The sequence below is a fragment of the Saccopteryx bilineata genome, chromosome 3, assembly GCF_036850765.1.
Source record: "Saccopteryx bilineata isolate mSacBil1 chromosome 3, mSacBil1_pri_phased_curated, whole genome shotgun sequence".
NCBI classification, from domain to species: Eukaryota; Metazoa; Chordata; class Mammalia; order Chiroptera; family Emballonuridae; genus Saccopteryx; species Saccopteryx bilineata.
In genome coordinates, this window is record NC_089492.1 from 212,973,717 (window position 1) to 212,997,761 (window position 24,045).

General features: G+C 37.8%; 1 protein-coding gene across 1 annotated transcript in view; it reads right to left on the reverse strand.

The window, feature by feature from the left end:
• CLCA1 (chloride channel accessory 1) overlaps nt 1-24,045 on the reverse strand; it is a 39,838-nt gene that overhangs the window by 5,037 nt on the left and 10,756 nt on the right. Inside the window, exons 5-12 of the mRNA XM_066268741.1 lie at nt 15,396-15,573; nt 12,203-12,421; nt 11,423-11,650; nt 7,636-7,810; nt 5,776-5,882; nt 3,347-3,562; nt 2,548-2,809; nt 1,301-1,471 (exon numbers count right to left, since the gene is read on the reverse strand). Of these exons, the coding sequence (XP_066124838.1) occupies nt 1,301-1,471; nt 2,548-2,809; nt 3,347-3,562; nt 5,776-5,882; nt 7,636-7,810; nt 11,423-11,650; nt 12,203-12,421; nt 15,396-15,573 (1,556 nt within the window). The remainder of the gene's footprint in view (nt 1-1,300; nt 1,472-2,547; nt 2,810-3,346; nt 3,563-5,775; nt 5,883-7,635; nt 7,811-11,422; nt 11,651-12,202; nt 12,422-15,395; nt 15,574-24,045) is intronic.

The following is a 24,045-nucleotide window of genomic DNA, read 5'->3' on the forward strand; positions in this document are numbered from 1 at the left end:
CTGTTCTTACTACACACCAGTGCTAGGCAGAGACCTGTCCAGAATTGAGTGGCTTGATGAAAAACAAGTCCTGGAACCCATCAGGACTCAGTCTTGGTCCCAATTCCAGCTCTGATCTGGGGCAAGTGTTCATAATCAAGAGTGGTGTGAAACTCCCAGTTTCTTGAAGCATAATTTTCCACCTGCTTACAAGTGGGCTCAGTGTGCTGGCTGCTATTAGATTCATATACTGCACTTCCTGGTCTGAGCAGGAGAAGAGAGGAAGAAACTGAGAAGGTAGGGTTATGGTGATATTGGTGTTGATAACAAGACCACAGTTGTTATTTTTGATCCTGTGGAATTGCCTGTTAGTACAAAGAGCTTCATTAGAAAATATTTTTAAATTTATTAAAAATAATAATAAACAGCCTGACCAGGCAGTGGCACAGTGGATAGAGTGTCAGCCTGAAATGCTGAGGCCCCAGGTTTAAAATCCTTAGTTGCTGGCTGGAGTGTGGGCTCACCATCTTGAGTGCAGGGTTACAAGCTGGAGCGTGGGATCATGGACGTGACCTTATGGTTGTTGGCTTGAGCTTAAAGTTCACAGGTGTGAGCCCTAGGTTGCTGGCTTGAGCAAAGGGTCACTGGCTGGGCTAGAGCCCCTTAGTCAAGGTACATGTGAGAAAGCAATCAATGAGCAACTAAGGTGCTGCAACTATGAGTTGATGCTTCTCATCTCTCTCCCTTTCTGTCTGTCTGTTCCTGTCTCTCTTAGTCTCCCTTGCTAAAATAATAACAATAACAATAATAATAATAATTATAAAAAATTTTTTATTTGTAAATGTTTGTAAAAGTAAATTTACTATTTACCATCAATAACTTATTAGGTATAGTTTCTTATTTATTCCTCATAACCATTCTATGAGATAGTAACCATTATTATCCTTATTATACAACTTCAGAAAGTAAAGATAATAATAATTTACTTGATAGAGGGATGGAATTTGAACAGAGGCAATAGAGTCTTCAACTGGGGGCAGTTTGCCGCTAGGACAGTGGATGATGTCTGGAGACATTTTTTTATTGCTATGACTGTGAGGGCTGTTTTTGTTTTCTAGTGAGTAGAGGCTAGGGATGTTGCTAAACATCCTATAAAGCACAGGATGATCCCACAACAAATAATTATGTGGCCCAAAGATCAATAGTGCCAAAGCTAAAAAACCCTGATTTAATACTGCACCATTCTCCCCACAGGCTTTATGGTTTTCTCTTGATCCCAAGCCTTTTACTCAAGTCAGGTGTGTTATTACAGAGTACTTACCATTCTCAATCCAGCCAGGTATGTACATGGCTCCCTTCTGCTGGGGTACAAGTCTCCGTCTGGCTGCGTTCACTCCTCCCAGAGCCCGCACTTTTACACTGTATCTACCGTTTGTATCATAAGCTGTAAAATACCTTGAATAGACACCATCATCCTTAGTAGCATCAGCACCTGGACAGGAAAATGAAGAGATTAATAAATATCCAAAAGGTAACTGGGCATTTATATATTACCAAATTATATGTGGGTTAAAAATTTTAAAGCAAAGAGAATCTAGCATTATCTCCAAGAGACTTTAGAATTTGACTATGGAAAGGATGACGTCTACTTCTTTTACGTGTGTGTGTGTGTGTGTGTGTGTGTGTGTGTGTGTGAGTTATGTGTATGTGTACAGTTTTACTTGTACACCTTATCTTCCTGAATTATTGTCTTTATTTTTGAAATCGGAGATCATGCTATGTGTCTCCGTTATATCCAACATAGCACAGTTTACTCAATAAGTATTTGTTGAACTGAATTGAATTGCTGTATATTACTGAGGAGAAAAAAAATATTATATAATTATTTTTCAAAAATTTCATGACTTCTCCCCAGGGTAGATATAGGAAGGAAATTCATCTACAAAATTTGTTCTAATAAGATTACTTACATTACAGTAAGCAATCAAGTTCCTCCTAACAAAAAATGTAGAATTCTCTTTCTCTTTCTCCCTGTTAAAGTTCTTAAATACAAAACTAATGGGCTGGATTTACACTTCGGGAACAAGATAATATAGTGTCTATATAGATGTACAAGTCACATAAAACTGTACTTGATTTTGTTTCTGCTGTTTTCTAAATGTGAAAGCCTTAGTTTCTTCATTTGTAAGGTAGGGACAATAATATCTCAGAAGTATGTGGTGACGATACAAATGGATATATAAATTCATACAAAAACCTAACACAGGATAAATATTACTGTTTGGGAGATTATGGAATACCCTTGAACAGCTCCCTAGAATTTTCTGAGCCTACTGAGTTTCAGTCATCAACATGTTTGGGCTTTGCAGAAGCTAATGAGAGGCCCTTTTTCATGCTTTGCAACATTTTGGAATATAGGAATTGGGGGGAAGCAAAGAGCTCTCCCAACCAGACCCCCACCGCTGACCTCCCTGCTTCTAAGTGTCCTCATCAAGCCATACTCTCCTATTATTCCCTGTTTGCTTCTTGGACAAGAATGATGTGTTTTCCATTTTCTTGGGTTGTTACCTGCTCCATTGTCTAATAGTTCCAAAGTAACTGTTTTTCCGTTTGTTGATTCTATCAGAGCTGTGACGCTGGCCCTGAGAATCGGCAAGGCTCCTTGGTGAATCTTTGCATAAACTACCATAGGGCTAGGGAATTTGCCTGTGTCTTTGTTCATTTTAGAGGTCACTGTAACTGGCGGCAAGGTAGCACTTGATGCGCGGGAGGTGACAGTCAAAGTCAGGGTTTGCGAAGTTGCTTGCAGACTATAATTCCAAACACCAACCTGACCAAAACAAATGGAGACATTTCTAGTTAGTATGTATGTGACACAGACCTGACTTCACTGTCAGCTGTAGGAGGAGTCTTTCTGATACAAGCCTGTGACAAACATGTCTAAGATGGTCTTTGATACTCTCAGCTAAGGGAAACTTTGGTATGTTTGAACTAAGTGCATGGTTCTTATTGTCAAGAAAATCTAAGCGGGAAAATGAAGTCTGAAAACTTTGTTCTTATCATTGCCTTGGTTTCCCAAGGGCAGGATCAAATTGATGGGTTCCTGAGGTAGATGAAATAGTTTCCATGATTCTGAAACTTCAAGGATCATGTTGCATCTTGATTGCTCTGTAATTTGAAAGTTATCCTTTTAGTACCCAGAGAAAATAATACCAATTTCCTTTCTTTTATGTCATCCTGAGTAATTTCCTTTGGATGAAGATTTTTCCTTGTTCTCTCTTTCATCCAATACTGACTTTCCTTTTAGCAACTACCCATATTTAAAAAGCCACGAGAAAAGGAAAAAAAACAACAACTGACTCCATACCTTGGCAGTGCCCAGGATCTGGAGGTAGGCCATTTTGGTATGTGTGTCCACTAAAAAGCCATCTTGTCTCTTTCCGCTGGGATCCCAGAGTAGGATTTGGGGAGCCTGTGTTGTCCAGGTGATGAGAAACAAAGTGTCGTTTCCCACAGTGCTGTCCACAATTACTGTGCCATTCATCCACTGGGTGTTCTGGAGAGTTAACCCCCTACTCTCAAGCTGTTAAGAAAAAACAACTCTTTACTTTCTGGAGAACACAGCTCCCATTACAGTCTCTTCCATTCTGCCTTTCCCCTACCACTTCTCCGTTGCCCCATTAAAATGCCCTTAGTGATGCCTAAGTCTTTGGTTTGGTATTAGCACCTATTACGATCTAACTCTAAATTACCTTTCCAGTGTTTGTTTCCACAATGTTGGACGGGGAAGACCAGACCACTTCCCCTGTGGCTCTTACAGCTTTATCACACTTTCACTTTTCTTAGAAGTCTGTATGCTCTTCTCCACTTGTCTAAGCCTTGCCTGTCCTTTAAAATTCATCTCAAAAATCACTTTCTCTGTGAGGCTTTCTCTGATGTCTATCTCCCCTGTCAGCTGAGAGTAATCTCTCCCTCCTATGAGCTCCCATGGAATCTTGTTTCTATCAGCCCTTTGACATTTTCACATTGTATTTTACTTTATATCTATTGGTATACAGAGCTCATCTTATCTTATTTACTAGACTGCAAACCCTTAAGGGTACTGACTGAGACTTATTTTTACTCATATGTGGATTGTTTTAATTGCAAATAATTGTTAGGCTGGGTATTACGGTAGCCCCAGTGAAAATAAATGACACGAGTCAACGGCCAAGTTTAGTTTGTTGTTTGGAGTATAATAAAAGAGCAGAGGAGCAGGAGAGGTGGGAAAGGGCTAGTAAGGCTTTTGAAGAAAGTGGGATTTTGAGGATTATGGCCTAGATAATTATTTATTGTTCCTAAATTGAAAGCTACTAGAAGCTATGGTGCCCAGGTCATGGAGCTAGACTTTCTAGTTCCGTAGAAAGATTATGAGTTTGGGTATGAGGAAAGTGAAGGGCTCTTAGATCTGAGTTCTATGGCAGGTGGGTAAATTTCTCCAACTCCTTTCCTGTTAGGTTTCTTAAATACAAAACTAACTAGCAGAAACTGCCTGATTGTGAACTTGCTCTTTTATCAATTTAATTAATTTTCTAAGACCAGAAGTGGATTAAGGTAGGTTGAGGCCCCGGGCACAGAGACAAATATTGGGCCTCTTAAAAAAAGGGAGAGACAGGAAAAATAAAAATACATGTTAACCATATTTTTAAATACATAAAAAATATTATGTGCTATTAATGTTAAAATTGCACATATGAAACCAAACTTGGTGTCATTAGAAAAAAGTGCAAAGTTGGGGTTTGGCGGGGCCCTTCAGAAGTCGGGGCCCAGGGCACGCCCGGCATGCCCGCCGTTAAATCCGCCTCTGAGACATATTCCTCCCATATCCAAACCAGGCTTTTGAGTTTGATTTTCTAAAATTGAGCTAAGATAACCAAATGAGTATAATTCCTTTCTTCTTTGGTACTAAATGCTATATTGGTAGACCAGAAAGCCTGTTGTTTTGAAACCTACCATTATTTGGCTTTGACATCATGTAGTCCTTTATTTTTATCCAAATTTTCACAATTAAATCTACAATTCACACAGGTGTGAGTACTGATTGTTTACTCTCACTAGTTTAAGGAATCATGTGAGTAATTATTGCAACTATTAGAGAAGAACATTTAAAAATATGTATGTCTTATATTTTTAATAGTATCATGACTTTTGAAAGAAAAATTATTTTTAATTTTAGAATCAGAAGTTTCTTTTTCACATCTGACTGAGAAACTGAGGCCCATAGGAGTGAATACTTTGCGCAAGGTCACAGAGTTAATGATAGACCCAGGGCAAGGATCCAGGTGGCTGGACTGACAGAATGGGCTTTTCATAGTACAAAGCACTTTCCATTCATTATATGAAAATGTTGGCAAATATCGGAGATGTGAAGTAATGGAAAAATAGAGCAAGTAATCCCTGAACACTTGTCCCAGAAAATTTGTATTGAGATGATCTACTTTGAAGAAATTCTGAGACAATTATATTGCTATGGGTGTTTCTTAACAGATGTTAAGAGTTCTTGAGCCCATTATACTTTATGTTATTGGTTTTTATGAGGAAGTCACTTAGTACTATTTCCAAAGAAGTAAGCACTATTGCCTGTTCAAATGAGTAGTGCTGCATTTTAGGAATAATGTTTAATATCAGCCTAAAACTCTTATTTTAATTTTAAATCACTACCAGAAGAATATAGAATTTAAAACTTTTAACCATTAACCTCTTCATCTTGGCTAGGATTATTTGTAACATGAAGAATCAAAACGGAGGAAGTCTGACCTGGATGGAGCGCTGGGAGACAGCTCCATTTCCTGACGAGAGGGCCCCGAAAGCATCAATGAGGCCGTTGTTCTGGGCCTGATCTGAAGCATATGTCTGTAAGCCTCCTAAGAAGCAATTGCATTATCAAAAGTTATCTTATAGAAAGCAAGTATTTGCGCCATTTTGCTATTCTTGAAATAGCAGAATACACAAAATAAATACTGAACTGTGTTATTAAAGTATTTATAGATCAACATCAAATAGGGATCCAGATTAACTCAGAAGTTGATACTAATTTTTTAATCCTACTAAATTCTAGCTTTAACAACATCTCAGTCGTGTGGCTCTGTCAACTCTGCAAAGCAGCCATGAATCTCTGACAGACCCTAACTGATATCATAAAATTCATCTTTTAAAAGCAAGGTGCTATCATATGAGATAATCCACAAAGCCTTACTCTATGCCTATTGACTTATTCTTATTTTAGACATAATCTTAACAAGGTTGACTTTTGAGTTTTTACTAAATCAGAAAAGATATGCAAGTGACACAAGCAAGAAATAACAGCTGATAAGAAAAATTTAGAGAAAAGTACAATATGTAATAAAAATGATACTACATATCAAGCCTGGCAAGCCTTGGGCTATTTAGAACAGGTGTAATTAAGATAGTTGGCCTGAAAGTACTTTTAAACTATTAATGCTCTCCAAAGTCCAAGGTCAGTATTTTGATATTACTGTTGGTGCTCTACTCGAATCCCCTTATCTAAGGAGTTCATCTTTTCTCTGGGGGTCTGGGGGCTGTTAATGGCATTTAGCTGCCTCATTTCCAGAGGATTGCCTTACCAAGAGGGGACACCAAGCTAGAGAAATAACATGCCCCCTCATCTCTGCCCTGCCCTGACAGTCCACAGCCTCTGACTGATGGACATAATGATAGAAAAGGCCAGCCTTCTTGCTAAAGTTGGACCAAGTCTGTGATGCAGTTCCAGGCCCGGAGTCCCCTATGGGGCCAGGCTTCAGCTAGACTCTAAGTTCAGTCAGATCTCTGCTGAGCTCCTTTGCTTCCCCTGCCCTACTTTTCTCCCTCCCTTTCTTCTGAGAGTTCTCCCTCTCTAAATCACATGAACCCAAAGCCCTGTCTCAATCTCTGCTTCTAGGAAACCCAGCCGAAGACAGCCAGTATTAGGAGCAATCTGTCCTGTCATTTTAGCTTCCTCAGAAGGCAACTCATCATAATAATTGATATCCATAATGCTGGTCCTAAGTAAAAAAAAAGTAAATAAAAATAAATTGTACTCATCTATTATGCTTAAGAAGCCAGAGACATATTTTAACCACCTGTTGTATATGGGAGCTAGGAATATAATATATTCATGTTCTACAGAGAAAGTCTGTTGTAGTCTACATTTTCAGTGTGGCCTTCCATGTGGTTTAGCAGACACTTTTCTCTCTCTATGCCACACTTTGTTAAAAGTCACAACTCAGATGTCATCTTTCCTTCTCTGTGCCTTCCCTTCTCTGTGCCTCATTGTACATTCTGTTGCCAACACAGAGCTTGTGTCATAGCATTGTGTAGTTAGTAGCTTATCATCTCTCTTGCTTGGGTCTCTTGGTCAGCTGCCAAGTGGAAGTGAGTGGTTCTCGGCTAATGTATTAGATCCCTTCCAATCCTTACAAAATTCCTGGGAAGAGAGTCTCAGTCCTCAGTAGGGTGCCATGCTGGTCCCATCTTAAGGCCTTAAAATAAATGGGTGAGTAAGTTGTAAAGTCTGTTTGGGGGTAAGGCAGTCCCACCCGTGCCCTATTCTCCAGTTTCCTGGAGCTCACCATCCAGTGGGAGCGACAATACAGGGGGACCCAGCAGATTGTTCCTCACCTGTCATTTTCGATAGTTCCTCTAGTTCTTTTGCTGCACTGGGCCCCAGGGCAATTGTGTGGATGATGGCTCCACTCTGTTTCACCTCGTTAAAGCATGTGCTTATGGAACTGTCCTCCCCATCAGTCAGTAGCACGATTTCAGATCCATCTGTTGGATATTTCTTCCTAATCACCTAAGGACATGATTCAGAGCATGAGTTATCAGACTCAGGGTGGCCAAAGTATTTGTGAAAACTGCATTTATTGAAGAAAAAAGAAGAGAAATTCCAGAGAGAATGAACAGAAGTGTCTAAGAATGGTCAAATATCTCTCTGGAAATAATACAGTTTTAAATCAGACGCATTCATGGAACTTGGTGTGGTCTTCTCTTTTGGCTACCCTGCCACAGAGAGGGCTTTATAAAGTGGGACACAGGGCAGTCCTGGGGTGAGCAGCACTGGGGGGCAGGAAAGGAGGCTTTTTTTTTACATATTTTCTCCTTGAGAGGTTTTCAGGGGTTCCTAGAAGCCATCAGAAACCATCCTCACTGAATGGAAGTAATAATGGGGGAATATTAGACCTAGGGCAGATTTTAGCTTATATGATATTCACCAGTATGACCATACCAACTGTTTATGGCTGGCATTGGTTCTGATTGCTCAATACCTAGATCATATTAGTTGTTAAGAATTTTAATATCCCTTGTGATTTAAGCAAAACATTTTTTTCCTATTAATCCCAGTTCCTATTTGTCCTACAAAACCTACGTTTTTAACTATTACTGCTAGACAGAGACCACAGTTTTTATATCATGTAGAGAGGACAATGTTGAATAAGATTATGATGGAAGAAAAATTAGATAAAAGAATAGTGTTATTCATTTAAGAAAAGGAAGGCAAGAGTCTACTCTTCCCCTAAAAGATTGGCAGTAAGACCCAGAAGCAGGGGAAACAAGCAATGAAGCTAAGTAACCTCCCTTCTCTGAACCAAACTCTCAGAAAGGGAAGGCATCTTTTAAGCAGGTTGAAAGGAAAACTGAAAGCGGAAAAGACTTTCACCCCACTCTGCACTCTGAGAGGCGGTGGACATGCAGGGGAGGGGAGCAGATCTCTGACTCTTGCAGTGTGGAGGATCCTAGAATCCAGAAGACTATCAGCCATGGCTGTGGCCTTGGTCTGACAGAGCTGCAGGTCTTAGAGACCAGAGAAAGGACTTAATTTGGATTCCCTTGTCACCACTCCCCATCACTTGTATGTGTCATGAAAAACATGCAGACATTCCCACAAACACCACTGAGGAGAGAGAAGACAGCTGACTTGAGAGTTGGCAAGCAAGAGAACCAGTCATCTTGCCATAGAGGCTGAGGGGTGTCTAGCCTTCCTTGCAGCTGGATGCAGGACATGTGCTCAGGGCTCAGCTCCAACACAGAGAGCCAGACTGGGACTGGGTTAGCTGGGGAGGACCACTGGGCTCTTAACCAGTCAAGAGAACAAGCAAAGTACAGTGGCCACACCCCAGCAGACACCAGTACCAGAGCCCACGACAGTTCTGACCAGGGTCTTTTAGCAGGACCAGTCGGGATCTTGAGGACAGTGTGATATCCAAGGCCCTTTATCTCATCACCCTGAAGTTGCCAACAAGCTCCTCCTAACCCCCCCCCCCCCCAGATTCCATTGGGTAAAAGGAGCATTTGAATTCCAGCTGTATCCCTCATACTCTCTCTGCCATCTGAGTGGAAAATGCAGAACCAGACATTATCTCCTCATCACCAGGCCATCTGGCATTAGTCATTCCCCTTATGGTTTTGCACAGCGGGGGTTTAGAACATGTCAGTGATTTCTCTACCAGTTTCCGTCCCTCATTTGCTTCTTTAATGAGAGCTTGAATGAGTGGCTGAGGCAGGAGAACCCACATGCACACATGCACACAGGCATCTGGCAAAGGGTTTTCTAGCTCACAGTGGACACAATAGAAACCACTTTCAGGGAACTGGCCTTCAAGGTAGAATAAAAAGGCCAGAGGTTCAACTGCATTTGAGGGAATGTTTGAGTCCATTCTCTGCATGAACCTCAATGTTTCTGCTGCCACTTGGCAATCTGGAACAGTTCCATTGCTGTGTCATGCCCACAGCAGGCACACGGCAGTCCTGCCCAAGATATTGCTGATGTCTGACACCTTAGACCTTGCCAGCCTCTTCTAGCCTCCTATTCTTTGTTTCATGGGGCTAAAGAGCCTCTAAGTCAGGGATAGTCAACCTTTTTATACCTACCACCCACTTTTGTATCTCTGTTCGTAGTAAAATTTTCTAACCACCCACCAGTTCCACAGTAATAGTGATTTATAAAGTAGGGAAGTAACTTTACTTTATAAAATTTATAAAGCAGAGTTACAGCAAGTTAAAGCATATAATAATATTACTTACCAAGTACTTTATGTCAGATTTTCACTAAGTTTGGCAGAATAAATCTTTATAAAACAACTTACTATAGTTAAATCTATCTTTTTATTTATACTTTGGTTGCTCCGCTACCATCCACCATGAAAGCTGGAATGCCCACTAGTGGGCGGTAGGGACCAGGTTGACTACCACTGCTCTAAATAAATATAGAATATTGTATTCTGTATTTAGAACAATTAAGCATCAGGTGCAATGAAATACCTCAATTCAGTTTTGTTTATTGAGAACCTTCTGTATAAAAGATATTTTGCCCATAGCCTGGAAACTAAAAAGACAAGTCTTACTCTTAAAGAAGTTTTGCTTGAGTGAAGCACATGATTAGAAAATAAGAGAGAAGAGCCTAAAAGTCATAAGATATATTTAAAATAAAAGTCATAGGATTCAGAAAGAGGTTGTATACAGTTAGAGGGATCAGAAAAGATGTCAAAAAGTAGGTGGTGTCTGTGGTTGTTTTTTGACAAATAAGAGTAATTTGAGGTACACAAGAGGGAGGAGAAAGTACTCCAAGTGGGGAGCTAGCCTGGAAAAGGTGTAGACACTCTGAAGGACAGGTGATCTCACTCACTTAAAAATAGATACCTAGAAGAGAGTCGCTGGTACTTAAGCCTGGAAAGGTAGGCAGAGGTTATATTATAAAGGTCTCAAATATTCTATGGAGAAAGTTTTACTTAATTTTAATGACAATGATGAGACATTGATATCTAAGTAGAGGGATGATGTTATTAGATTAGTCAGATGGGATCACTAGATATACTCCCAATACAATTATACTTACAGTTCTTAAGGCCTCCTGCTTCAATATATTTATAAAAACCATTTGCTTGCCCAAAAGAAGGTCCTTTTATATCCAAAAGTTTGAAGTATTAAGCACCACTAAGTTTAACCATAACTCAGAGATAATTTTTTTTTCTCATAGAAGATATTCCTTTGTACCTTCCTTCATTGCACTCACTATAATTTCTGAATATACACTTAGGTGTGTGACTATGTGGTTAATGCATCCCCCCAATAAGATTATAAGCTCTGTGACAGGAGGTGTGGTGTCTCTTTGGCCCTCGTGGTATTCTTAATGCCCAAACACAGTGCCTCACTTGTAGAAGACACACATGACTATATTGAATGCAGGCACATGTGAAAAAGCATGAATGCAGGGGTATAGTAAACACAAAAGCATCAATGAGTAGGGTAACAATAGCTATGGGGGCCTGTGTCTTTGTATCATTTGAACCACTGCTCTGTCCTTGGTTTTCTAATTCAATGAGACACTCAGCATTTATGGAAACCTTGGAAAGGGGGAATTGCTTAAACATAAGAAACTGGCAAACTACAGTAGGGGAACTTGTCTCACAGTAAATGCCGATCGAAGTCCAGCGCAGATGGACGTTCCTCCTTCAGCCACTGTGGGTAACTTTCTGATGAGTGTGTCCCTTTCTGCACCACTGTTTATCTGCAGGAGTTCATTTTGCACATAGGCAGCACTGTCAAACATCACCATCCCAACCCAGGAGCCTTGCTCAACCGTCTGCAGCAGGAAAAGTTTGCCCGCTTGATTCAGTCGTTTAAGGCGGTCACCAGTCTGAACAGAGAAGCAGAAGGACAGCAGTCAGGTTGAGTTTGTTTGGGCAGACTAATGATAGAACAAGTTCAAGGGAGTTTGGAAGTTGTCTCAACTTAGGGGAAATGGCAACAAGCTTACTTGGGACATATCCTTCTAATGGGAGAATTTTTTTCCTTTATATTTAGTAGCATTTTGGAGTAGAATTTTAGAGCCTTTATAAACATGGCCCTAAAAGATAAAGCCAGATTAGACTTTAGTTTAGTCATTAGTTCAGTGTTTTAGTAATAGGTCTATAGACCTACATGCTGTCGGTGAAACACAAAGGTAAGGCTGTGTAATTCATTGGATCTTTACTCATACATTGAAAGCTACTTTGATTTGGCAAATGAGACACTTGATGCTTAATGTTTGTCAAATAAAGTGATGGTAGGCATTTTTGATTGCAGTGTTAGTATTGTAACATCTGACTTTCAGGGTTGTGTTTATTCCCAGGAATTCCAAGTTGTGGTCTATTATATTGTATACAAATATGAGGTGTGCATTCAGAAGATTCAAACTCACTGTACATACCATCATGCTTCCAGATTTATCAAGGACTAAGCACACAATTCTTTGTCCAATCTGCAGCAGGGAGAAGGTGGGTTTGGGTGGCTGTGTTGTCATAGGAGTGGTTTTCTTAAAGTCCTCAGAATCACGAATCACTTCCCATGTGCTTTGGAGATTGCACTTTTGGTTTTGCAGATTCGGGGCTTCTTTATTGTGGTTTTTGTCTGTACAGAATTCAACCACCTGAAATTGTCAATACAATGACATAGATAAACAACTAGCTAAAATCTTTAATAATTTGAATCATTTAAAATATGTTGCTCCCTTGCCCTCTTCCCCAGTGCCCCTTGCTAACCTATAATCTTGGCTCAGCCCCATCATCACTACATAGCACTGCTGGAGAAAATTCACAGTCATAATTCAGAACTCCGATCTCAAAACATAGAGACAGCCTTGCTGAAACCTGAGGGCTCCATAGCAGTCATTCACCTACATTTGAGTTTCTTCCTACTCCTCAAATTTGCCATTTTGAGCTATCACTACTATCTTCCAGACACCTGTGTCTCAACGTTTCTCTTTTAGTATCGTCTTATCTCTCTATTCTTTAACTTTCCACTTACTTCCTTACCGCCCAATCACATTACAACACTTTTCATTCCACCTTTCCACACCCAACATTTCAGCTCTTTCCAAAATCCACTTGGGTGTCCCACAGGCTCAACTGCACGTGTTCATAAATGAACTCATCACCTTTCCTCCAACTCTGCTCCTCCTTCTCATGTATTTCCTACCTAGTGTGATGTCACCACTATCTTCCTAGTACCCTGACTCAGGAACCTGGGAGTTTTACTACCTTCTTCATTCCTCTACAAAATAACCAAGATGAATACATGGCATTGTCTCTGGGTCATCATCTTTTCTCCTTCTCCAATGGACTATCCATCATTCAAGCCCTCACGTTCCCTCCTCAGACTGCTGCAGCCTCCTATTGGATTTCTCTACCTTGTTCCTCCTCCAATTGGTCCATTCCACAGCTAGCTTCCAAAGGCATCTTCCTTCTTACTGCTGTAGTCAAGACTCTTTGGTGGCTCTAAATTGATTTCATGAGACAATCTGGACTACTTCCCATAGCACATAACAATTACTGCAAGATGCATTTTTGCTTCACTCTTCATCCTCACTCTGGTGGGCATTCCAGGTCTTTGGTATCCCTACTGTAGTCTTGCCAGGCTGTTTTATACCCCCGGGACTTTACTCATCATTCCCATTTTGTAAAGGAGTTCCTCTTTTTCTATCTTCTGTATTGCAAACTTTACCTTCATGTTTCACCCAAAAGTTCATTTTCAAAGTATTTCCTAATTTTCTGCCTTTCCCCCAAAGAATTTTTACTCAACCCTGTGGCCTCACAGTGCCCTATAGAAACTGTAGTAAGGCCCCTTTAATCTTGTAGTACACTTATTGGGCTGTGAATCTATCTATAGCAGAAACCTGTCTAATTAAACTTTGCTTTTTCAAAACCTAGTCCAGTGTCTGACACACAATAAAAACTCAATATGTTTGTTTGTTTGTTTTAAGTAACCTCAACTAATCTGCATATTATTTTTTAAATCTACAAAATGGCAATAGTTACTGTGCAAGAATTACATAAGAACATTTACAACAAGGTTAATACTAATACAGCCAATAAATGATAGCTTTTTATCCCTTCCTTAAACATTCATATCCCTAGCATTTGGAAAATTAAAAAAAGAGGCATAGTATACAAAGTAGGTATAACCTAAGTACTCCTCTGAGTGATTTTACAATATTATCATTCAATTAAAAAATCTTAAATAGCTAGGATTCTATAATTTTGAAAATAATCACTAGCTATAAAACACAAACACTTTTCTCTTTGCATTTTTCAGATTGCTTTGGTCATGTTTCCATATTATCAGTATGTCACTTTTTAGCAAGGGATTCTGAAAAACTTTTATCTAAAACCCCAGGAATAGGTTCACAAACCTCACTGAGCATCAAACTGAACTCTGTGGCTAATTTAAAACATATAATCTAGGAGCCTCTTCTAAATCTGAGATAAGTCTGCAGGTGACCTGTGAAACCAGACTGAAGGACAGGCCTGGGAACCATGGGGCATCGCAGTTTTAGAATTTATGCCTCATTGTTATTGATAGACTCTTGCAAGTCACTTCACCCTCTGCTCCAAAAGTAAAATGCAATTTTGTATAAGATATTGGAAGATGGATCCCCTACTAAAGTCAATTAACTGATGCATTTAATCTTAGTTTGTGCAAATTCACTGGTGTATCTAGTTAGCATTAATAAGGATAATTTGTCAAATTTACCTTGTGGCCGGTTAGCCAGGAAAAAAATGTTAAGAAATATTTTAAAACTATCAAAACTATGTACAAACTCCCTAAGGGCACCGACACTCTTAAAAAGAGAATTTCAGCCCTGGCCGGTTGGCTCAGTGGTAGAGCGTCGGCCTGGCGTGCAGAAGTCCCGGGTTCGATTCCCGGCCAGGGCACATAGGAGAAGCGCCCATCTGCTTCTCCACCCCTCCCCCTCTCCTTCCACTCTGTCTCTCTCTTCCCCTCCCGCAGCTGAGGCTCCATTGGAGCAAAGATGGCTCGGGCGCTGGGGATGGCTCCTTGGCCTCTGCCCCAGGCACTAGAGTGGCTCTGGTCGCAACAGAGCCTCGCCCTGTTGGGTGGGCGTGCCAGGTGGATCCCGGTCGGGCGCATGCGGGAGTCTGTCTGACTGTCTCTCCCGGTTTCTAGCTTCAGAAAAATACAAAAAAAAAAAAAAAAGAGAGAGAGAGAATTTCATTTAACAACCAAAAGCAAATATGTTGGCTGAAAAGAGATCTCTGAAAATTAAATTAAAGGCTATTGATCATGTCCTTATTAACTAATTAAAAGAAGTGCCTAATCCCACTGGGTAAATTTCTTATTTAACTAAGCAATTTTGTGCTTGTTTGCCTTTAAGGATACTTGAAGTAATTCTAAGCACACAAACTAAAAGCCAATGGGAGGATATGATGGAGAAGAGAGAACAGACCTAAAGATGCAGAAGGGAAAGACGGCCTTTAGCCTTGATTCTGTCCCACAGGGAATCAGCTGCTCAGTGATGATGCCCTAAAATTTTCTCCTCTCTTGCAGCATCTGGGATAACAACCTCATTAAATTTACAAGTGTTGAGGAAAAATGATACTTACAGAATTAATACTTTGTGAAAACATTATGGAAGCCTTCTCAGTCAGCCCACCATCAGGTATGAACTCACATGCTTTTTCATACAGCCCTGTCACTCTGTCAATTTTACATTTTTTATCGACACAGCTGCCTCCTTGACACTGTCTTACCACATTTCGACCAGTAATAGTTGCCGAACATCTGAAAATATATTAAGGTTAGAAGTTTAAGTGATGTAATCATTTCAAAGGGATAGAGTCTGTGGTCAAGTTCTGCAGATAACCTTGTCTCTGATTTCCTCTCATTAATTCAAGAAACAAGTACCTACATTCTTAAACAAAACATTTAATTCTCATTAGAGTCATTTTCCTTTGCCAGAAAGTATCGGAAGGGTCCACAAACTGGTATCGGAATTTGTTTCTATGCAGCAGAAAAGCTAAGTCAGGTTCACGGCTGCTGTCTGAACGAATGCGGATCCGAGTCCTGAGGCTCCCCCTCCTCTAGTCCCCTCACTCCTGCACAGCAGGAGGCCTTTTCTGTTTCCCTCAGAAGCCTTGCCGCCAACATTTCCTGGTTTCATTTTTTCCTAATTAGTTTATGTCATACAGTTTTTACATAGTTCTTGTATGTTCATAAGTATATTTTATATTTTTCTTTATATTATCATATATGCTTATGAGTCTTGTTGCTATTATAGATGGAATGCTTTTCCCTGACATATTTTTTTTTCATATACAATACACAAACACTATAGAAAATTTGAAAAAATGCAAAAAAGTATAAAGAAGAAAAAAAATCATGTCCTACAATCAGAAATAAACCACTGTTAATATGTTGAAGTCATTCTTTCTCTATATATCAGCATAACATGGCACACACATATAGCTTTGTTTCATGTTTTTAAAAACTTAGTATGTTAGTATAATTAAAATTTTAAATATATTATTATAATTTAAAATAGTTTTCCAAAAGTTGATTTTAATAATTGCCTGTTTTTATACTATAAAATAAAGTTTAATTTAATTAATTTGACCCCTCCCAACTTGTCAGAACTAAAAACAAAACTTCAATGAATAAATAAAGTTTCACATAATATTTTGACTCTATTTCCAAGTTTGCTACATGATTGATTCCCAGACTAAATGATTAGATCCAAAAGTTTAATATTTTATAGATTACTGATACAACTTATTCTATTATTTCTCTTAAAATGAATTTTTAAACATGAAATACTGGATCAAAAAATAGAAAATATTTTTAGAGATTTGAGATGTGTGACCAAATTGTTTCCAGAGTTGTGACAATTCATGCTTCTCATAATCATCTGTGGCAGTTCTCACCCATAGACAAAGTTATCATCAATGGGTGAGAAAAGAAAAATAAATGATTCTTAACTTTGTCAAATTTGCATCACAGTGATCACTATTAAGTCTGGAAATTTTTATATGTTTATTGGCCATTTTTATTTCTTCTTTTGTATATTATTTATTCTTCTCCAGTGTCTACTTCTCTATTATGTTACTGTTTTCCTACAGGTTTTCAAAAGTTCTTCTTGCCTTACAAATACTAAGCTTTAAAAAATCTTGTTTTTTTTAAATTTTGCAAATAGCTTTTTATTTTTTACATTTTTATTTAGTTTATATTTGAATTGCATGCAAAAAAAATTTTAATTAATATATGGACAGGGAGGTGACGTCATAGAAATGGCGCCGTGAGGACATGGAAAATCTCCCCAAAATTTCAACAAGTTCAACAACCAGAGACAGAAAAATCTATCCTTGGAGCATCCAAGAGTTTCACACCCTGAAGATGAAGTGCTATCAACAAAACCACCCTCAGATGCCATTAAGAAAAAGAAAATCAAATATCATGGATACAAAAGAAAGAAGTAACACAGATAGATGTGGAAAAATCTATGGAGAAAAAATTTAATATATTAGAAACCTTGGAGCTAAATGACAGAGAATTTAAGATAGAAATCCTAAAAATACTCAGAGATATACAAGAAAACACAGAAAGGCAATTTAGGGAGCTCAGAACACAACTCAATGAACACAAAGAATATATTACCAAGGAAATTGAAACTATAAAAACAAATTAAACAGAGATGAAAAACTCAATTCATGAACTGAAAAATGAGGTAACAAGCTTAGCTAATAGAACAGGCCAGATAGAAGGTAGGATTAGTGACATAGAAGACAAGCAACTTGAGGCACAACAGAGAGAAGAAGAGAGAGACTCAAAAATATAAAAAAATTAAAAAGCCCTACAGGAATTGTCTGACACCATCAAAAAGAATAACATAAGAATAATAGGTATATCAGAGGAAGAAGAGAGAGAAAATGGAATGGAGAATATATTCAAACTATTAACAGACGAGAACATCCCAAGCCTGTGGAAAGAACTAAAGCCTCAAATTGAAGAAGCAAACAGAACACCAAGTTTCCTTAACCACAACAAACCTATTCCAAGGCACATCATAATGAAAATGGCACAAAGCAATGACAAAGAAAAAATTCTCAAGGCACCCAGGGAAAAGAAGAATACAACATATAAAGGAAGGCCTATTAGATTATCATCAGATTTTTCAGCAAAAACTCTACAAGCTAGAAGAGAGTGGACCTCAATATTTAAAGTCCTGAAAGAGAGGAACTTTCCGCCAAGAATACTATATCCATCAAAGTTATCCTTCAAGTACGAAGGAGAAATAAAAACATTCACAAATACAGAAAAGATGAGGGAATTTATCATCAGAAAACCCTCACTCCAGGAAATACTAAAGGGGGTTTTCCAACAAGATCCAAAGAACAAAACAAAACAAAACCACAAGTAAAAGCTCCACCAAGAACACAATAAAACCAAATTTAAAATGTGACAACAAAAGCAAAAAAAAGGGGGGGGGGAGAGGACAGAGATTAACAGTAGCAAAAGATGATGAAGAGCAGGAAACACAAGATAGGGTACTACAATGAATATGGTAGGTACCCTTTTCATTACTTAATGGTAACCACCCTTGAAAAAACCACCACAGAAGCACATGAGATAAAAAAGGTAGCAACAGAGGAAAGAAGTATGGAATACAAACAAACAAAAACAAATGATAGAAAAACAAAGAGAAGAATCAAACAAGATACAAAACTAACAGAAAGCAATTTATAAAATGGCAATAAGGAATCCACAAGTGTCAATAATTACACTAAACATAAATAGATTAAACTCACCAATAAAAAGACACAGAGTAGCAGAATGGATTAAAAAGAAAATTCAACTGTATGCTGCCTACAAGAAACACATCTAAGCAATAAGGATAAAAACAAATTCAAAGTGAAAGGCTGGAAAACAATACTCCAAGCAAATAACATCCAAAAAAAAGCAGGCGTAGCAATACTCATATCTGATAATGCTGACTACAAGACAGCAAAAGTACTCAGAGACAAAAATGGTCATTTCATAATGACTAAGGGGATGCTGAATCATTTTGAATGGTTAGTAAAGATCTGTATAGTAGCACTCGTGTCTCACTGTTACCACACATTTGAAAGAATTATTCTGATTCCCATTTTTGTCAAATAGACTAACCTATATATATAGGATATAAGAGAGTTTATTATAATTCCAGATACTAGCTCAAACTATTGAAAAAAAATGAAGTTGAAAATAATCAGGTTTTATTCTGAACACATTATCCCAATTTCAGTTAAGAACAACAGTTGAATATAAAAAATGTCCTCCCCAACTTGTGGGAACTCTGTTACTATCTTATAACATAACAATCCTTAATATATATGCACCAAACCAAGGAGCACCAAAATATATAAGACAGCTACTTATTGACCTAAAAACAAAAACTGACAAAAATACAATCATAGTTGGAGACCTCAATACACCACTGAAGTCTCTAGATCGGTATGATATGATTCTATACATCGAAAACCCCAAAGACTCCACAAAAAGATTACTAGAACAATAAACCAATACAATAAGGTCACAGGATACAAAATTAACATACAAAGGTCCATAGCCTTTCTATATGCCAAATATTAGAAAATGAACTCGAAAAAATAATCCCCTTCACGATTGCAACAACAACAACAACAAAAAATACCTAGGAATAAACATAACAAAGAATGTAAAGGACCTATATAATGAAAACTACAAAGCATTGTTAAGGGAAATCAAAAAAGATACAATGAGATGAAAAAATATTCCTTGTTCGTGGAATCAAAATGGCCATATTACCCAAAGTAATATATAAATTTAATGCAATTCCTATCAAAATTCCTATGACATTCTTTAAAAAAATGGAACAAAAAAATCATCAGATTTATATGGAACTATAAAAAACCCCAATTAGCCAAAGCAATCCTAAGGAAAAAGAATGAAGCTGGGGGCATTACAATACCTGACTTCAAACTATATTATAGGGCCACGACAATAAAACAGCATGGTACTGGCAGAAAAATAGACACTCAGACCAATGGAACAGAATAGAAAGTCCAGAAATAAAACCACATATATATGGTCAAATAATTTTTGATAAAGGGGCCAACAACACACAATGGAGAAAAGAAAGCCTCTTCAATAAATGGTGCTGGGAAAACTGGAAAGCCACATGCAAAAGAATGAAACTCGACTACAGCTTGTCCCCTTGTACGAAAATTAATACAAAATGGATCAAAGACCTAAATATAAGACCTGAAACAATAAAGTACATAGAAGAAGACATAGGTACTAAACTCATGGACCTGGGTTTTAAAGAGCATTTTATGAATTTGACTCCAAAGGCAAGAGAAGTGAAGGCAAAGATAAATGAATGGGACTACATCAGACTAAAAAGTTTTTGCTCAGCAAGAGAAACTGACAACAAAATAAACAGACAGCCAACTAAATGGGAAATGATATTTTCAAACAACAGCTCAGATAAGGGCCTAATATCCAAAATACACAAAGAACTTATAAAACTCAACAACAAACAAACAAACAATCCAATAAAAAAATGGGAAGAGGACATGAACAGACACTTCTCCTAGGAAGAAATACAAATGGCCAACAGATATATGAAGAGATGCTCATCTTCATTAGTTATTAGAGAAATGCAAATCAAAACTACAATGCGATAGCACCTCACACCTGTTAGATTAGCTATTATCAACAAGACAGGTAATAGCAAATGTTGGAGAGGCTGTGGAGAAAAAGGAACCCTCATCCACTGTTGGGAATGTAAAGTAGTGCAACCATTATGGAAGAAAGTATGGTGGTTCCTCAAAAAACTGCAAATAGAACTACCTTATGACCCAGCAATCCCTCTACTGGGTATATACCCCAAAAACTCAGAAACATTGATACATAAAGACATATGTAGCCTCGTGTTCATTGCAGCATTGTTCACAGTGGCCAAGACATGGAAACGACCAAAAAGCCCTTTAATAGAAGACTGTATAAAGAAGATGTGGCACATACACACTATGGAATACTACTCAGCCATAAGAAATGATGACATTGGATCATTTACAACAAAATGGTCGGATCCTGATAACATTATACGGAGTGAAATTAGTAAATCAGAAAAAACCAAGAACTACATGATTCCATTGGTGGAACATAAAAACAAGACTAAGAGACATGGACAAGAGTGTGGTGGTTACTGAGGGTGGGGTGGAGGGGGGGGGGGAGGGAAGGAGGAGAGGGGGAGGGGGAGGGGGAATGGCACAGAGAAAACTAGATAAAAGGTGACGGAGGACAATCTAACTTTGGGTGATGGGTATGCAACATAATTGAATGACAAGATAATCTGGACATGTTTTCTTTGAATATATGTACCCTGATTTATTGATGTAACCCCATTAACAGTAATAAAAATTTATTAAAAAATATATGGACATATTATTCTTTTATAAGTAATAAACATTCTATAATTCTTGAATTCATAGAAAGACCTTCACCATATAGAAGAGCAATTTTTATTAATTCTTCTAGTTGCCATTATGATTATAATTTTGGTTTTTATATTTTCTCATAGATCTATAATCCTAGCTGTATTAAATAGTAAATTATTCTATAAATAATAAATTATTATATATGTGTCTGTCAATTCATATTGTTTTAATTAATATAGGTTTATTGTGTATATTTAAAATTCAGTAATTAAAAGTTCCCTTTATTCCTATTGTTTTTCAAAAATGTTCTTAGCTACTATTCATTGAATGAACTCTAAGATTTTAAAAATGAATTAAAAATGCATACACTTTTTGCTAGAGTTTTGTAAAACCCATATATTAATTTGAGTTGAATTTAAATCTTTCAACAATTGAAAATCTCTTAACTTACCTTGCTTTTTAAAAAAATACTTTAGAACTGGTCCCAACCCCCGGTCATGGACCAGTACCGGTCCATGGGCCATTTGGTACTGGTTCGCAGAGAAAGAATAACTTACATTATTTCCGTTTTATTTATATTTAAGTCTGAACAATGTTTTATTTTTTAAAAAATGACCAGATTCCCTCTGTTACATCCGTCTAAGGCTCACTCTTGAAGCTTGTTTCTGTCACGTGATACATTTATCCATCCCACCTAAAGGCCAGTCCGTTAAAATATTTTCTGACATTAAACTGGTCTGTGGCCCAAAAAAGGTTGGGGACCACCGCTTTAGAGGAATTTTAGAGTTCTCTTCAAATATGACATCCACTTTTCTTAGGGTTTTATATTTTGTTATACCTATCTTTAATGTTATGTTCTTTCTATTATAATTTTGAACTGGTTATTTAATGTTGGAAAGGCAATTTGAATATTCATTTTTTATCTGGTCACCTTATTGACTTCCCCTGTAAATTTTAATTTCCGTTTGTTCCCTTGAGTTTCCCAAGTGGACCACATTTCATCTATGTAAAAGCAATTTTCTCTCTTCTTTTGTTTCATGTGTTATTACATTGCCTACAACTATCTAAACAAGGTTGGATAACTGTGGTAATAGTGGCCTCATTTAATTCCTGGTAATGTCTCTAGGATTTTGCTATTAAATATGATGTAGGCTGTCAGCTTTTAATTAACGTTCTGTATCTTGTTAAGGAAATAACCTTCTGTTGAGGGCAGTACTGTCATTTTGTGATTGTTTCTAGGCCTGAAAATAATGTTTAAAGCTGGAATATAATAAGCAATAAATTATTAATATGTGGTAATGAAATTTATTTTTAAGAGGACACAGTAATTAGCCAGATTTGTTAATGTTTTTGTAGAAGGAAAAACATGCTGTATATGTAGGTATTTCTGGAACACTTCTAGAAAGGAGTAAGTATTAGTCAGCTTTTCTCTTGAGGAAATAGTATCTAACTGTATGGAAGCTTAGAAAAAAGAAGTAGGAAAGCTAAATGTCACATGCAGAATGGCATCCATTGGCTGAGATTTGAGAGGTCAAGCCATCATATGTTCACATCGAGGAAGTGGCGGGGGTGGGGGGTTGTAGTTTATATAGAGCAGAGGGAACAGCTAAAGGAATCTGGCACACTAATTATGGCTCTAGGAAGAACTTAGTGTCTATGCCTGAATTAATATAACAATGAAAGAAAATACAATGGAAATGAACCAAGTTGACTGAGTGAATATAATGAAGAAGGAGAAAGGTAGAGACTAGGAATGTCCCTGTGGGAGAAATGGGAAGCCAAGGCTGAGCTCCCGCACAGTGCAGCTCCCCTTGGAAATGAGGACCAAATAGAGAATAACTAAACCAAAATTGAGCCCATCCCCTTAAGGAGTAATCAGGCAAAAAGAACTGGAAGTAAAAGTGAAGAGGCATGTACCAACTTCAAGTCTTTAAAAAGAGGTTGTTGTTTTCTAACTCAGGCATAAGTGTGTAAGATTTTCAAATTTCTTTTAAGAGGATAATGGAATAATTATTTTTATTCTGGATTCAATATTCTATATTAATTACTTACCTAATATCACAGCACTTTTGGATCTCTGAAAAGCATCTTATTTGGCCTTAATGTGTTTGTTATTCTCTTAATTCTGCCAGATGCAACTACTGTTCTTTTACTTAAAACCTTTCTAAAAGAAAGCTGTATCTACAGAATTCTTTTTCATGCCACCTGTCAGGTTTTAGTATCTGAATTGTGCTAGCTCTTTAAAATAAACTGGGAAATTCCCTGTCTTTTATGTCTGTACTAAAACTATTTATACTCACTGCAGCTGCTGATTACAAGAACTCATGCATAACATCTTGGCAGCCAAGAGTACTTTCCAAGTGTTCAGTGCCTTCTGCTGACATCACATAATTCATTCAAATTGGGAAATGTTTTTTGTCTTAATATTTGGATTGTCTTTCAGACACAATCCCTCCCAGGTCCGTTCATACAAAGTCCACACAGATAACATTCTGCAGTCAAATCATTAAAAAGCCCCATTAGCTTTATTCATATCTCTCATTGTGATATAGGAAGATAGAGTCACTGAACATAGCACCTGTGGGTTTCTTATAGTTGTACACACAAACACACATACACAGGCAAATGATTGTAGTTGCAGAGTAGAGAATTCAACTAACTGAAGTGCGTGGGCAAAGTGGCAGTTTTGTGGAAATTTGAAATAGGAAACACTAAGAGAAAATGAGAGGTAGAAAACAAGGCAAAAGACTGACATTTTTGAAGTAATCAAGAAAAATTGGTTGTGATTAAAAATAGT